We start from the raw sequence: 16645 nt of genomic DNA, 5'->3' as shown, positions 1-16645 counted from the left end.
ATGTTCAGTATTGTTTTCATAAACAGTACGCACGTGCAGTCGGGCTTTCTGAAGCTTTTTGGCGAGGAACGGGAAGGGCTGGCAGGGAGGTACCGAGCCACCCTAAATGCTTTACAAAACAGGTGCGCCGGTGGGGGAAAAGCAGCGGGAGGGGTGAATACACCCTCCCCCGCTTTTAAAGAGTCTCCCTCCCCAGTGCTGGACCACAGAGGTGCAGTTCCGTGCACATCTCTACTCAAGGAATGGGTGGAGTTGTTGAATCAATCACAGCTGGTAAAAAGCACTCCTGGCTACAGCCTCAGTCTGAGGCACCAGGGTGAGACCCAGGTCCAAGAGCACTCGCAAGCAATGAACCTGTTCTTTCTGGGGGAGTGTAACCTTGTACAGAACAGGAGGTTCTATCCAATCTTGCAGATTACAATATTCAACAATGAGCACCTCCGTCTGGTTCAAATGTGGTTTATTTTATTTTAAATGTTTTATTATGTGTGTGTTGTTTTAATGAAAACCGCCCTGAGTCACTTTAGGAAGGGTGGTGAATGGAATGAATGAACGAACCAATTAAAGTGCATTAAGTGTCCTTAATTAATACTCCATCATCAAATATTTTACTTCAACTACTTGACTCTTGAAAAACTTTTGAGATATAATGTAGGAAATTAATATGGGGGAGTGGTTTGGGTTTTTTTAAGCTGTATAAATAGGTCAGATAATATGTCAAATAGGATCACAACCTTTTTATGGCATCAGGAAAATTTGTATAAGGTGGGTTTTTTTGAGAGAGAGAAACCAATGCAACTTTTATTCAAATGAGGGGACTATTTTCCTGGGATGACTTCTGGAAAAATTTCCAATGCAGTTTATTTCTGGAAAACCCAGGTCTCTGACTCCAGTAGAGAGTGTTGAGTTGAATACAGTGATGTGTGAATTACCCCTTCAGGCACTTTAAATTAGGGGAGAGTGGACTTGCAGTGATACCTGGGAATGTACATCTGAAAATGGAACAAGCCACTCTTGGAAGAATGGAGGGGTGTACTAGTTCCCCCTGAATCACTTAAAGAGTTCTCAGATTGTAGGAGAGGTGGTATCCTTTGGTAGTAGGAAAGTATATAGCTTGTTGTGATTATATTTTAATCCTTTGCTCTCTGGTAGAGGTTGCCAAGGTCAGTGGTGACTCACTGACATTCACACTTGGCATGTTAAGAAGTTGGATCTACCTGGACAGTATTTTGTTCTTCCGTTTTGATTTTAATATTTACATTTTCAGAGGTTCGTTGGCTTTTTTTTTAGTTACCAGTGCAAACTTCTGTCTACTTTGTGTTTTTGTTGGTTTTCTATCTATGTTGTTTGTCTTGTTTCCCAAGATCCTAAGACAAAGTTTATCAAACAAGGGGATGAGAAGAGAATAATTGGGGGAAAAGATGAAATGGTTGAAGATGGTGAAAAGAAGATACCACTTTCAAATAACCAGTCTGGTACAAGATTAAATTTCCTGTTTGTAGTTGGTGTTGTGTCTTTCAAAAACAAAAATCAATCCCTTCCAATAATGCTTTTCTTTTGTTAGATAGTACGTTTTCTGATAAAGCAAAGATGGCTTTAACAATGTGTGCTATTGCCAAAAATGACTGGAGAATAATATAGATTTACACACAATCTTGGAGAAGTGAGTTGGGCAAAGACTGATGGTTCTTTGGGTAAACTTAGAAGTAATACTTACAGTGTCCCCTCTAAGGCATAGGCACGTGTGTGCGCTCACACTTTTTTTTATGTCTGCTCAGTTCATTTTAGATCCCACTCAGGTTGAATCAGGAAGGCCCCATTCTGAATGCATGTGCACACACACTGCCTTGATACTGCTGCCCAGAACAAAACTCATCCCTCTCACAGATGAAAAACATTAGAGAGAACACTGAATATTTATACCTGCTATTGAATAATTCTGCCATTTTTCTCTGTTATATCATGACCCCTGTAATGATGTTCAATTCAGTACTCAATGAAGGATTGAAATTGGGCCAGCTTACTTTATGCTTGGGCATAGGATCCTCTAATATTGATATGTTTGGATAGAGGCCTGTTCTGTAGGTATCTGTATTGTGCAACCTGGCCACCCCAAAATCAGAATGTATAGATTTGATTGTACTTAAGTAGACTTCTATGTTAATATAACATCCAGTGTGTCAGATATGGCAGGAAGGGTGTGATAGAGATGGGCGAGGAGTTTGTGCAGTCCTGATTCCCTCATTGTGACTGAGATTGAACATCTGCAGAGTGCCATGGTGTTGTAGCTTTTTTCTTTTCTTTTGAAAGCATGAGGTTTTTTAGAGTTACAAAACTCTGCTACAATCATTGGTGATTGTGGGGACTATTACATAATGGCCTCCTTTCCTTAATTAAACTACTTTTAATACCTTCCAAAACCAGAAAGGTACTCAATAAAAAAATCAAAGTAATCTATAAGCCTATTCACATGAGCAGCCTAGCCTGGGTTGGCTTGCTCGTGTACAGCGCCAGGATCCAGCTCGATCCCAGTGCTAGCTTCCCAGCCAACAGCCACCTCCTCCCCGCTCCATGTCCCCGCTTCTCCTTCTCAGTTCAGCGGCAGGGCCGTTCCCGCCTCTGCCCTCCCCACTTCCCGCTTCTCCTTCCCCCATGGGCTCCGTGCATGCCCAGAACGGCCGAGAAAGACATGGGCAGACACGGGATTACACCTAACCATTTTATTATAGAGGATTACCACTCAGCATTTTTTAAAGTTAGGTTTCGCTGCAACTGTATTTGAACAGCTCAAGATGTATTTATATGCAGGTCTGTCTGACCCCTTTCTAAGCCATATGGACATATATAATACCTTTAAGTTGAATAGGTAGCATGGTGTACACACTTTAAACCAAAATTGTACTATTTTTAGACAAGTTATTTTATCTATTATTTATTTATTTATTTTTGCATTTATATACCGCCTTTCGTTAAAAGACAACCCCAAGGCGGTTTACAAAAGTTAAAACATACAATAAAAAGGCAGTAAAAACATCAAGCTAAAAAAATATAAAAACATATAAAAACAGGCATAAAAACAATACAACAGGTAAAAACACACAGAAGCAGCAGTAAAAACGATTATGTAAAAGCCTGGGTAAAAAGCCAAGTCTTTACAAGCTTTCTAAAAGCCGTGATGGAGTCCGAGGAACGAATGGCCACTGGGAGAGCATTCCAGAGTCTAGGAGCAGCAACAGAGAAGGCCCTGTCCCGAGTGCACGAAAGCCGGGCCTCTCTCATTGTCGGAACCCGGAGCAGGGCCCCCACAGATGTCCTAGTCAAGCGGGCAGCAACCCTTGGGAGCAGGCGGTCCCTCAAATACCCCGGGCCCAAACCGTTAAGGGCTTTAAAGGTCAAAACCAGCACCTTGAATGTCATATTTATATACCGCTTGATATGTGCATCTCTAGGTGGTGTCAATGATGTGTGATACAGTTTAATTTTTGGTGTGAAAGTAATTAGATATTGGGCCGGTTTAGTTTGGACAGCAAACTAAATTTTGTTGGATTATGAACGAGCTGGCAAGCCTGTGCATGCCCTCTTCCCCTTTCCTTATCCTCTCACATACCCTGCTAGATTGAATACTTCCTGGTTTATTAAACCATGGTTTCCTGTAAATTCACTCAGAGGAACTGTGGTTTTAGCAATTCTAATAAGCTAGAATATAAAACCACCATGAGCTGATTGCTAGGTTTGTTTTAATAGTTCAAATAGCCCTTCCCTGAATCAAATGCCACAGGAAACGGTGAAAATGTTTGATTCAGCTAGGCACTTAAGGAAGGAAGAAGGGTGCATAAGCTGTTTGGTTTCTTCACGATCCACAAAGGATGGTTCGTTGAATTGTCTGAACTAGGCTATTGAGTAACTACTTCAGCTTGATAACATGATTTATCCTTCTCTTTGGTCCCAAACCCATTATTCCTAAATACTTGTGAATGTTTTGTGTGTAGTCAAAGTAGTTAGTCCTAAATCTTTTTCAAGCGCATCTCGCAGCAAGGCACTGGCTAAATACAAAGCCCTGGAGAAATCCCTTGAGGCAAAGAAAAGTATGCATTTAAACAAAGAAGAAATCTCTGCTAGTGACAACCATACTGAGGGTAACAGACCTACTTTGGCTTTTCAGTGTAAATTTTAATTTTCATTTTTTTAAATTAAAAATGATCAGTCACTGGGTATGTTTATAAAAATTCTCTCATTTGAATGAAGCTGTTGTGTTTTTTTGTGTTTTCAGCCAAGATTTAGAATCAATATACCATCTGATGGGCTTAGTTAAGAAAACTTTATAACCTATGTGTGTTTTTTTTAAAAAAACGTGTCTTATTAAAATTTGAAATATCAAAAGCATTCAGTTCACATATAGCATTGAAAACACTTCATATGGGTGTATAAAATCTTGCACTTTCTCATTTCAATATTGGTTAAACAGTATCCATCTTGATACAAATTTATCTATTTTCATCCTCGGAATGTTTTTAATATGTAAGAAGGGTTTTTTTGTTTTTGCTAATCCCCATTTGCTATCCTAATTTCAGCCATTTATGAACAGAACATTCAACCCATAGGGATTCCTAGTTATTAGATATGAGCCAGAGGCTGGCAGTGTGGGAGCTACTAGGAATTGAATGTAAATTCTTTTTACCAATAACCTGGAGAGTGATGTTGCTAGACTATTAAGTTATTGTACAATAGGGTCTGGGTAGAAAAAGTTGGAAATAAAAAGTGCTAGCTGGGATCCGAGCAGTTCCTACACAAGCATAGTGTTTTTCTGTGCATGAATTGGGATAGGGTTGAGCATATTGATGTTCTCGTTCAGCTGTAGCCTCACACCTCATTGCTGCTGCGGAGGGGACTCCACCCTCCAGGAGGGGCTTCTGGAGGAGGGCAAAACACTTTGTTTGGCTTCTTAGATTCCAGCTGATGTGTAAACAGCAATGAGATCTTAATAATAAAGTACACTTTATCATTCAAAGTATTCATGTATGCCAGTATAGGTATTGGTATCAAGATCCATGATCTTCATTTTTCTTTGTTTTAAGGGGTGCATGGATCAGGCGGTAGCTTTCTGAAGTCACAGAGGCTTTCCCATTCTATTCAAGAAGTGGATGAAGATCATGTCGAAGTTGCTCAGCTCCAACAAACTGGTGGTGTTTCTGTCTCCTTAAGCAGAGATAGTCTGGAAACTAATGGTAATAATGTGTGAGACTCTTGGATTTTTCTCCTCACTCCACTAGACTTTTATCTGGTTAGCAACATATCGCTTATATAGTATTACGGAATTTTACACAGAGATATATTATCAATTGGTTAAGAGCGGTGATATATCTGTTTTTATGGTGGCACCATAATTTAAAACGGGGATTCTCAACGTTGGGTCCCCAGATGTTATTGGACTTCAACTTCCAGACTCCCCAACCAAAATCCCCTTTGGTTGGGGATTATGGGAATTGAAGTCAAATAACACCTGGGGACCCAACGTTGAGAATCTCTGATTTAAAACACAGTGGCTGACATCCTGACAAACAAAACATGTGTGTTAGGAGGGCCTGCAGGGACATGCCAGGAGCCCTTGCACATCTGTTCTAGTCTTGCGCATGCACTTTGGTGCAAAAGGGCTAATACTTGTGAGCACTGCTTTAGAACTGCTCTGTTAGAAACACATCGCTGACCCTCAGTAATGTGTTTCAACTCTTACAGAGCACTTCCGAAGTATGGGCAGTGCTCAGAAGTATTAGGGCTGGGGGAGTTGTGCGAGAGCTGTTAGGCTGTTAAGCACTGGCTCAACTCAGTGTGATGCTCTTAAGTCCCACATTAATTAACAGGGCTTTGGGTTTCTTTGAAGTGCACCCACTGCATAAATTGCCACAGTACAGTCATCTGTTCCTAGCATGGGAGCTCTGATGCACATACTATTACTATGAATATTTATATACTGTTTTTCATCAAATGCTCTTAAAGTGGTGTACATAAATAAAAAATGAAGAAGATGGTTCCCTGTTCCCAAAGAGCTCACAAACTAAAAAGCACACAGAACTCCCTTTTCTGGATCTCACAGAGCTCTCCTATTATGAATTTCTTCCTGTTGGCTTCAGTTAAGAGAACCAGTCTGCACACACATTCTTCTGTAGTCATAGATTGACTTTGGCTGTTGAAATGGAATTCAATAGAGGGGTGTGTACATCTGAGTACCTATGAATCTGGATGGAGCAAATGTTTAGGATAAAGTCATGATCTGGATAGTGAGGCCTCGACAGACATAAAAATGGGTTCTGCGCCTGCTCAGGACAACTTCGGGTTATATTGATTAGCTCCTCGCAACGCCTTTTAACTGCCTCTGCACGAGCCGTGCAGCACCTATACTGGCAGTTAGGCGTAGTTGCTCAGTTTCTTTCTGACCGCTGCTGCGTTCGGACCTTGGAAACTTTGTTGCTCCTCGTATAGTGAATTTGTAATTTTACTCAGAAAACGACATTTTTTGCTTACCACCTAAACATAAGCTATAAGCTTTAGCAAACACACAGATTGACTCGGATCGGCAACGACGAATGGCAAAACCTAACGATTAAAACTCTGTCCTGTTTTTTTATCTCGGATTGGCAACACCAAACGGCAACGTTTAACGTTTGGATCTCTGTCCTTCATTTGTCACTAAACCTTGAACTGTGTCCCTACTTCCCCCTGTCACAACTATGGCAAAGGTTATTAAAATATTAAAGAGATAAACATGACGGCGGCAAACTCCTGTGCCCATGAGTACATCTGTGAGCAAGAAGACCACCTTTAAGCGGTGCATTTGCTGCAGGGCTAAGCTTCCGTCAACAGACGGTCATCAACTTTGTCTCCTCTGCCTGGGAGAAGAGCACTCCACGACTGCTTGCCCTATTTGTAAATCATTCTCGAGGCAAACTCTGAAGAATAGGGCGGGGCGGCTAAAGGTTTTGTTAATGGAGGACACGCTCCGCCCGACAGCCTCTTCCTCCCTGCCGAGGGCTGCTCATACGCAGTCTAAACCCTCGAGCACAGCTCCCAATGCCATGGGGACCTCTATTAAGGCTACAAAACTGAGCTTATTCAAAGAGCCCTCAGTAGCCAGCAGCAGCAGCCTAAAGTGCCTGTGCTCTTCACCGCCGCCTCATACTACGAAGAGGAGGAAGGCAACTCCGGCTTCAGCCTCACGGCATACCACTCCATCTCCCTCAAAGTTACAAGCTGAGCTGCTGAGAAACAGAGTAGGGTCCCTGTCGCCTGCACCAACCCCTCGGCATTTGCCTTCAACTCCAGCCTCGATGTCGAGCGCGGTAACACCGCCTTGACATCGAACTCACAAGCGGCACTGCGGCAATGCCGCCAAGATCAAAGATCGCGCTGCAACTAAGTTGAAGCGGAGAGGCATTCCTTCGACATCGAAAACACTGACTCCGCTGTCTAGGGCTCCAGAACCACCCACAATATCAGCAGCAGCCTCTCCTTCGACGTCAAGAATCGCTCCGAGCGCTGATGTTGATACATCCCCTGCAAACGGGGAATACATAGTGCCTTCTCAAGCTGAACGGGCATGCTTGGATGATGGCATGCATGTTGAAGTTACACCAGGGGAGGGGAGCGTAGAGATAGACCCTGACCTCCTACAACTCCTTCAGTCTGGGAACACAACCCCTTCCGCCTCTACTTTCCAGGGGTTTATTTCCCAAGGTCTGGATGTGGATGAAGATAATATTAGGCTTCCTCCTCCTAAGACACTTTCACTCACTCCTGCTCTGAGAACACCTATTGGTTTGTGTCCATTGAGGGGGTGGGGTGATGCTAACATCACTTTGTCTGCTAAAGAGTATATGTTGTTTAGAGAATGGCAGTTAGAAAAGCTAAACAGACCCCAATTTCCAGAACGCTCTGTGGCTGCCACGACTCAGACAACACCTAGTGTTCCACCTTGCACTTCAATTTCTGTTCAGACTAATACTCCTTTAAAGAAGGGACCCATGGGCATAAGTAATGCAGTACAGACCTTAGAACCATGTCTATGCAAACCTCAGGTTCAGGATTCTTCAGTTCAGGCTGCCATCTCACTGTCTTGCCCTATCAGAACGGTTTCGATTCAGACCTCATTGCCTCCACTGTTGACACAAGGCAACCAGATGTTACGTGCTGGTCATAGGGAGACTGTACCCTCAGAGTCGACTGACGTACCTGATGCCGTGCCTTCCTCCTCTGCTGAGGATGAAGAGGAATTCTCTTCAAACTCCTCGAAGGATAGCCCCAATGACGATTCAGAAGATGAGCTTCCAAATGACCCCAGTCCAAATGTCGTGCCTCTTCCTGCTGATTCACCTACGGAGGAGATGAGGTCTTACAATCAGCAAGTAGCTGAAATGGCAGAAGTTCTGGGTCTCGATTTCACTCAAAAGACAACAGATTTGGATGACCCCGTTTATAATTTCTTTTAAAAGTTGTCTGGCTCGCAACCAGTTTACCTACCAATACTCCCAGTGATCACAAAGGCGGCTAAATCAGCATGGGAGGTCTTGCAGTCTTCCACAGCTACTTCAAGGCATCTGGAATCTATATACAGAATAAGAGGAAAAGATAATGAACATCTAATTACACACCCAGTACCTAATTCGCTGGTTATTGACTGTGCCTCTTTGGCGAAATCAGGGAGGAGGCATACCACACCAGCAGACAAGGAGGGCAGGAAGTTTTATGTGCTTGCTAGAAAGGCTTACTCTACAGCCTGCCTATCCATTAAAATCTTGTCTACATAGCTTGTCTGGCAAAATATACTTACACTTTGTGGGGAAATCTCCATGCACAGAGATCCTTTTTGACATCAGAGGAATTTCAAAGGTGTTTTGATACTGTTTTTGTGAAAACCATGACAGCTACACGCCAACAATTGGCGAATGCTAAACACTTGGCAGAGTCAGAATTGCACTCTCTAACAACTACTGTGATTTTGCGACGCCATGCATGGCTACGGTCGACCACTTTGATGCAGGATATGCGTGACCGCATAGAGTCGTTACAATTTGATGGGAAAGGCCTGTTTGCAGAGCAAACAGATGATACTATGGAACACTTGAAGTCTAAGTTTACAGCAAAGACATTCGCAGCACAGCGCTTTACAAGTAATCGGTTTCAACCGTATCAACGGAGACAGAACTCTTACAGAAGGAATGAGCGCAAAGAGTATAAGAGACCCTTTAATCGATACAATCAGAGAAATTACACACAAAGAAACAAGCCAGAACAGCAGGGCCGTAATAAGCCGGCACAGCAGCTGAAACAACATCTTTGATTGCTCCCAGAGCCCACAATTACTGGGACTGAAGCAACCGAAACAGCGAAGCTTATCCAACAGAACCACAAGGAACAACATCACCTTGTTGCAAACCAGATACACCATCAAACTGGCAAGCCATATCCAAGCATGGCAACATATAACATCAGATTGCTGGGTCCTGCGTATAATCAGGACAGGTTATGCTATCGAATTCAAGACTCTTCCTCAATTCAATGGGATAAAATATACCCCAGAAACGGAAACACTAGAGGAGGAAGTCAAGGTTCTGTTGGACAAGGAAGCGATTTCACCGGTTCCGTGGGCTCATGCTCTGACAGGCTTCTATTCAAAGTACTTCCAAATACCCAAGAGGGACGGGGGCATTTGCCCAATCATGGATCTCAGGTGGCTGAACCTTTATGTCGACTTGAGGAAATTTCGAATGATAACGCTTCAAGCAATCCTGCCTCTTCTTCACCAAGAGCAATGGATTGCAACGTTGGATTTGAAAGATGCCTACTTTCACATCGGAATTCAGGAGTCCCACAGGAGATATTTACATTTCATGCTGGGCAGTCGGATCTTCCAGTACAATGTCCTGCCCTTTGGCCTGGTGACTGCCCCACGAGTGTTCACAAAGTGCATGGCTGTGATCATTGCCTACCTGCGAACACAAGGAATTTTGATATTTTCGTATCTCGACGACTGGCTTATTACAGCAAGGTCCAATACTCAATTGGATGGCCACATACAAACAGTGACTGCACTATTGAGCGACCTGGGCATACGAATCAACTGGGAGAAGTCTCACCTTACTCCCTCGAAGCGCCTAAGGTATATCGGTGCAGAGCTAGACATGGACTGCCAGAGGGCGTTCCTCCCGCAGGACTGATTCCATCGAATAAAGGAGATGGTGTTACACTTTCGTGCCACTCCACATCAACAGGCCAGATCAATCCAGGTCCTATTGGGCCTGATGGCCTCTTGTACCACTACTGTTCGCTATACAAAGCTTCGCACGAGGAAACTACAGATGTGGTACCTGGATGTTTTTCGCCCCAATGTGGATCCCCAGGATCTGCCCCTTCAAATTCCGCATGCAGTCCTAGACTCATTGCGGTGGTGGACAAAGGATGCGAATATGCAGGAAGGGATGCCGTTTCGGACCCCGATACCCACTTGTACACTGACCACAGACGCCTCCATGCTCGGATGGGGAGCTCATTTGGGAGTCCACAGAGCACAAGGCCGGTGGAATCACCGAGAGAAGGAGTATCACATCAATTTCCTGAAGCTTCTGGCAGCCTACAAGGCGCTGCAAGCCTTTCAGGATGTCATTCAGGAGGGGGTACTGCAACTTCAGATGGACAATACCACCTCAGTCGCCTACGTAAACAATCAAGGAGGAACGGTGTCAAAGCCATTGTGCCATCTAGGGCTCCAGATATGGAACTGGTGCATTGCACATCACATACACCTGGTGGCTATACACATAAGGGGGCAGGACAATGTCCTAGCGGACACCTTGAGCAGATCTCCTGTCCTTCAGCAACATGAGTGGGAGCTCAACCCACCGTTGTTGGAGATATTCCTCGCCTGGGGGACCCCAACTGTCGACCAGTTTGCGACAGCAGGAAACAAGAAATGCAGCCAATACTGTTCCAGAATGGGGGAGGGCCTCCTGTCGAAGGGAGATGCCTTCCAGTACCGATGGACGCAAAGTATGTTTTATTTATACCCTCCATATCCCCTGTTGAACAGGGTTGTAGCCAAGCTTTTACAGGACAACACCAGGGCGATTGTTGTAGCACCTTGGTGGCCCAGACAGCCGTGGTTCCCGCAACTCTTACGACTATCGAACCATACGTTCAAGAGGTTGCCACAGCAGAGGGACCAGATATATCAACAAGAAGGACAAATACTCCACCCCAACCTGTCAGTCCTCAATCTGACAGCATGGAAAGTGGGTTGCTGAAGAAGATATTAAAGAACAGCAAGAGGAAGTCGACTAGGAGGAATTATCTCTGCAAATGGGGAAGATTCTCGCTGTATGCCACAGAGCACCAGTTCGAACCAAAGGAGGCCTCTGTGAGGGAGGTATTGCTATACGTAACCTCCTTGGAATCCAATGGATTGGCCAATGCGTCTATAAAAGTTCATTTAGCAGCCATTTCTGCTCATCACGGTGGCTGGAATCAAAAGACGTTGTTTACTCATCCTAACTGCAAGGAGTTTTTGAAGGGGTTGAGTAATCTATACCCCCCAATAAAAAGACCATCCGACAAGTGGAGCCTCTCCTTGGTGCTCTCAGCTTTGATGGAGAGACCGTTTGAACCTATGGCCACTGCTTCTTTAAAGTTAGTAACATTAAAGGCTTTATTCCTGGTGGCAATCACATCTGCTAAACGCGTGAGCGAATTACTTGCTCTTCGAATAGATGAACCATATACTCAATTCTTTCCAGACATGGTAGTTATGTGTTTGGACTCGGAATTCCACCCGAAAATAGTAACTGATTTTCACTTAAATGCAGACGTGGTTTTACCTACCTTTTACAGGAATACATCCACACCGCTGGAAGCTTCTTTGCACATGCTGGACATGCGGAGGACCATCCTTTTCTACCTGCAAAGAACAAGAGAGATGAGAAAGACAAAGAATCTTTTCATTGCCTTGAATGGAAAGAACCGGGGCCTTCAGCCCTCCCGCCAGAAGCTGTCCTTCTGGTTAGTGGAACTCATTAAGATGGCCTATGATATACAGGGAGTCACTCCGCCATCCACTATTAGAGCCCATTCAACAAGGGCTCACGTTGCCTCAGCAGCTCATCTTTCAGGAATAAGATTCAAGGATATATGTATGGCGGCCACCTGGTCCTCGGACCAGACCTTTGTGAAGTATTATGCACTGAACCTTCGCTCTGTAGAGGCGGCACAATTTGGCAGGGCCGTTCTGCATAGGGTGCTTCAATAGCTTGCATTGCCCACCACCATTTGGGCAGCTCGTGATTCACCCATTTTTATGTTTGTCGAGGCCTCACTATCCAGATAAACAGGTTGCTTACCTGTAACAGGTGATCTGGTAGTGAGGCCTCGACATTCATAAAACCCTCCCAGCCGGCCCCGCTGCAGAGTGCAAGCGATTGAAACGTTGCATTCCTTCGGAATACAAGTGAATGTGATGCTAATTATCATCGCCAGCTTAAGGTTCCTGTGGATGACATTGACTCTTTAAACTGCCAGGCGGCCATTCAGAAATTGAGCAACTGACGCCTAACTGCCAGTATAGGTACTGCACGGCTCGTGCAGAGGCAGTTAAAAGGCATCGCGAGGAGCTAATCAATATAACCCGAAGTTGTCCTGCGCAGGCGCAGAACACATTTTTATGAATGTCGAGGCCTTACTACCAGATCACCTGTTACAGGTAAACAACCTGTTTTTATATGGTGGCATTATAGATCTGAACACTAGTTTGTATTCTTGTTTACAGCAGTGTATGGGCCACATTAAGTAGTCTGCCACTGTAAGCCATGTATGAAAATTGGTGTATGTTAATCTACAGCTTTGATGTATATGTTTTATGTTACTGATATAAAAATGCTTTTCAAATTTAGATTCAGTTGTGGCTTCAGGGCCTCTTGAGAATTTGGAGGGAGTTGGACTGGATACTTTGGAAGAACAAGAGGAAAAGGAGAGGTTCTTTGCTAACCTTGAGAAAGGGGCATCATCTACCATTGACTATTCGAGATTAAATAAGGAGCTGGACTCTAACAATTCTGAAGTGTTACAAGCATTTCTACGGTAAAATAAATAAGTGCAACTTAAATTTGTAATATTCAGAACTTGAAAGGTTTGGGGCCTGCTCCTGGTAATTTCTCTATGAGTATCTTAAACAGGACACTATGGGTGAAAAAAACAAAACTCCAAATATGTGCTCAGAAGAGGTTATGCAAATGAAATAGTCATGCTTTGCCAAAGCATGATGTGCATTATTGTGGTTGCAAATGTGTTAAGTTTTGCAGCATTCAAAACCAAGGACAGGCTGTAGAGTGAGACATGGTGTGGAGAGGGATAAGCACAGTAGATGTGAGAGAAGAATGAGTAGGAGGTATGGAAGGGAAGTGTTGCCTCCAGACTATTAGAAACTCACCCTCATTCCAGGGTCGATAACTTCTTATACCTGGTGGATAGGCAACAGGCTTAGCAGTCTCCTTTATGCCTGTCTGGGAGTGCATTTCCCAGGAACATCTGGCTGGCTATTGTGAGAACTAGACAGAACTTTGGACTGATTCAGCAAGGCATTTCTATAACTTATGCATTAACAGATGCTCCAGGCAATCTTAAGCTTTCGTCTCTGGCCATGGAGACGACAAAGTTGCGGCTTGTAAACTTTCATTAAAAGTTTAGGGGTTCCAAAATAATCTTTGTTGAATGATTTGTCAGATGCCGACATAATAGAACATGCATGGATATACACAGAATACCAACCATCAAGCGATGTACAATGCATGTCTTGAAGAATTTTTTAAAAATGTATTTTGCTTTTACTTGTTTCAGCCATGAGCCTTAAAAACAGAAAGGTTACCCAGGGTATATTACAGTGCAAGTATCTCTCCTGCTGTACACTGATACTATTGTGCATCTTTTTCAAATGCATGTTGGACTGCAAAAACAGCTAGATATCCTGGGCAACTATTGCAGCAGGAACCTGATCTGTGTATGCCCAAACAAAATCCACCATTCACAAGCTCTACTTTGATCTAACCAAACTGAGCAAGTTCAGTCATATATCATAGCTATACATAATGGGTGTGTTAGCTTTTCCAAATGTTGGAATTTTTGATCTTGATTCAGTAAGTGAAAGATGCAGTTATCAGTGGCTGGTGTTAAGATTTTGAAGATTTATGGTGGCATAAATCTTGATTATCTTCTAGCTGACCAGAATGATTTAATATCTCCTAATGTGGCTAAGTTTTGTTTGGTAGCCAGCAAGATTCACCAGGAGCTCATTATAAATTTAACTTAGCTTTTCTGTTTTGAGGTTTAACGTGTATATATAATATTACAACTTTTATGGTTTACTCTGTTGGGCTTTCTGTGTGTATGTACTATTATTGTACTGGTCTGTGACTTTAATAAAGGATTGGATTGGTTTTGGTGGCATGGAAGTTCAGTTGATCCTCCAAATTTTAATACCTGAACCACATCTTCAAGTGTTTTATGGATCAGAAATATGGTGCTCTTATATGACATCTGATTAGAATATTAAAGTCTGTTGTGGAAGTCCTGTAAGGCACTCTTACAGTGCTGTTAAGAGCCAAGGGAGAAAATTTATCTGTGCATCAGCTGGATTTAACTATTAGATTAAGCCCCAGTTAATCTAATTCTGGCTGTTACAGTAGTTGCCAGAAAAAGGAGCCATCTAAATTACAAATATTAGAAAGAATCCCTTCAGTCTCATGCTTAATGAAAGGTATTTTGTTATAAATAATGCTGTAATTTTTTGTAGAAATCACCCAGATGTGAAACAGGTAGAGGAGGCAAATGAAGAAGAACCCAAGAATTGTGAAAAATCTGGTAAGAGTACTTCAGTGATTCTCAAATAATTTGTTCAATGCTTAATTTGTTTTTTAGCCAACTGTTTATGAACAATGCATAATTTATGGAATCTGTTACTGTAGGATGTTGTAACAGCTAGTAGCATAGATAGCTGTTATAAATAACTTCATGATGGGTGTTCAGTGAGTGAGTGATTGATTAAGTGCCATCAAGTCAGTGTCAACTCTTAGTGACCACATAGATAGATTCTCTCCAGGATGATCTGTCTTTAACTTGGTCTTTAAGATCTCCTAGTGGTGCATTCACTGCTGTTGTAATCGAGTCCATCCACCTTGCTGCTGGTCGTCCTTTTCTTCTCTTTCCTTCAACTTTCCCCAGCATTATAGGCTTCTCAAGGGAGCTGGGTTTTCGCATAATGTGTCCAAAGTATGATAGTTTGAGCCTGGTCATTTGTGCCTCAAGTGAAAATTCTGGATTGACTTGTTCTGTGATCCATTTGTTTGTTTTCCTGGCTGTCCATGGTATCCTCAAGTCTTCTCCAGCACCAAAGTTCAAAAGCGTCAATGCTTTTTTATCTTGCTTCTTCAAAGTCCAGCTTTCACATCCATAGAGTGTCACAGGGAAAACCATTGTCTGAATTATTCTAATCTTTGTAGGTGTAGACACGTCACGGCATCTAAATATCCTTTCCTTCATTGCAACCCTACCATGTGCTAGTCTGTGGCGTATTTCTTGACTGCGGGATCCTTTACTGTTGACAGTTGATCCTAAAAGGCAGAAGCTATCCACCACTTCAATGTTTTCATTGTCAGTTCTGAGACTGGTTGCTGTACCTGTTGTCATTAGTTTAGTCTTCTTTACATTTAGTCATAGTCCGATTTTTTCACTGTGCTCCTTGACTTTCATTACTAGAACTTGCAGATCATCCACATTCTCAGCTATCAGAGTGGTGTCATCAGCGTAGCGCAGGTTATTGATGTTTCTTCCTTCAACTTTAAAAGCAAACTCATCTTCTTCCAATCCAGCTTCTCTCAGTATATGTTCAGCATATAAATTGAATAAAGGAAGAAGTATACAGCCTTGTCTTACTCCTTTTGCCGATCTGGAACCAGTCTGTTTCACCATGTTCCATCTGGACTGTGGCTTCCTTTCCTGTATATAGGTTTCTCATGAGAACAATGAGATGTTCTGGGATGCCCATTTCCCTAAAGATATTCAGTGAGTACTGTCTATGAAAGCTTCAAGTGGAGCCTCAATATTCAGAGCTTATGTACCAGGAACGAATAGGAGTATATTGCTTCCTGCTGTTGGAGACAGAGTGCTGGAACAGATATGCTTTTCTTCTGACCTAGGAACACTGTTCTTATGTTCTAAGTCAGTGATCTTCTCTAATTTTGTAGTCGGAGCCATTAGGGCATGCGCCCTTCCCCCCCCCCCGCCACTGCAGGGGCACGTGCCCTTCCCCCACTCCTACCACAGGCCTGTGCTTGACCCAGTGCACCCCCCTACCTGTCTTCCTTACTGGGCAGTGGTGATGGCAGCCGCTGCTCCTGCAGGCTGATATCTGAGGGTGTTGAGAAGCAGGGAGAAACGACCTCCCTGCTTCTCAGTACCAGCGGATCTCAGTTGTGAATGGCGGCAGCCTGCAGGAGTAGTGGCTGCTGCTGCCGGGTAAAGAAGATGGGAAGTTGCCTGTTGAGGTGCGTTCTGGTAGCACGGGAGGAAGGCACACACCAGGCGGGGGGGAGGGCTGCTGAGCCAAGCACAGGCC

The 16645-nt window shown here is 43.4% G+C and overlaps 1 protein-coding gene across 8 annotated transcripts in view; it reads left to right on the top strand.

Annotated features, from left to right (window-relative positions):
• The window catches only part of CEP162 (centrosomal protein 162), a 95074-nt gene that overhangs the window by 11132 nt on the left and 67297 nt on the right, over positions 1 to 16645 (top strand). For 4 of the 8 annotated variants that reach the window (XM_053287149.1, XM_053287151.1, XM_053287147.1 and 1 more), the window contains exons 5-9: positions 1365 to 1475; positions 3990 to 4136; positions 5076 to 5225; positions 12930 to 13116; positions 14825 to 14892. In XM_053287149.1, coding sequence (XP_053143124.1) covers positions 1365 to 1475; positions 3990 to 4136; positions 5076 to 5225; positions 12930 to 13116; positions 14825 to 14892 — 663 coding nt within the window. The remainder of the gene's footprint in view (positions 1 to 1364; positions 1476 to 3989; positions 4137 to 5075; positions 5226 to 12929; positions 13117 to 14824; positions 14893 to 16645) is intronic. The other 4 variants (XM_053287150.1, XM_053287154.1, XM_053287152.1 and 1 more) reach the window with 2 other exon arrangements.

This window comes from Hemicordylus capensis, chromosome 1 (genome assembly GCF_027244095.1).
Source record: "Hemicordylus capensis ecotype Gifberg chromosome 1, rHemCap1.1.pri, whole genome shotgun sequence".
Lineage (NCBI taxonomy): Eukaryota > Metazoa > Chordata > Lepidosauria > Squamata > Cordylidae > Hemicordylus > Hemicordylus capensis.
Note: the sequence above shows the minus strand (reverse complement) of the source record. Positions and strands in the feature narration are given on the sequence as shown.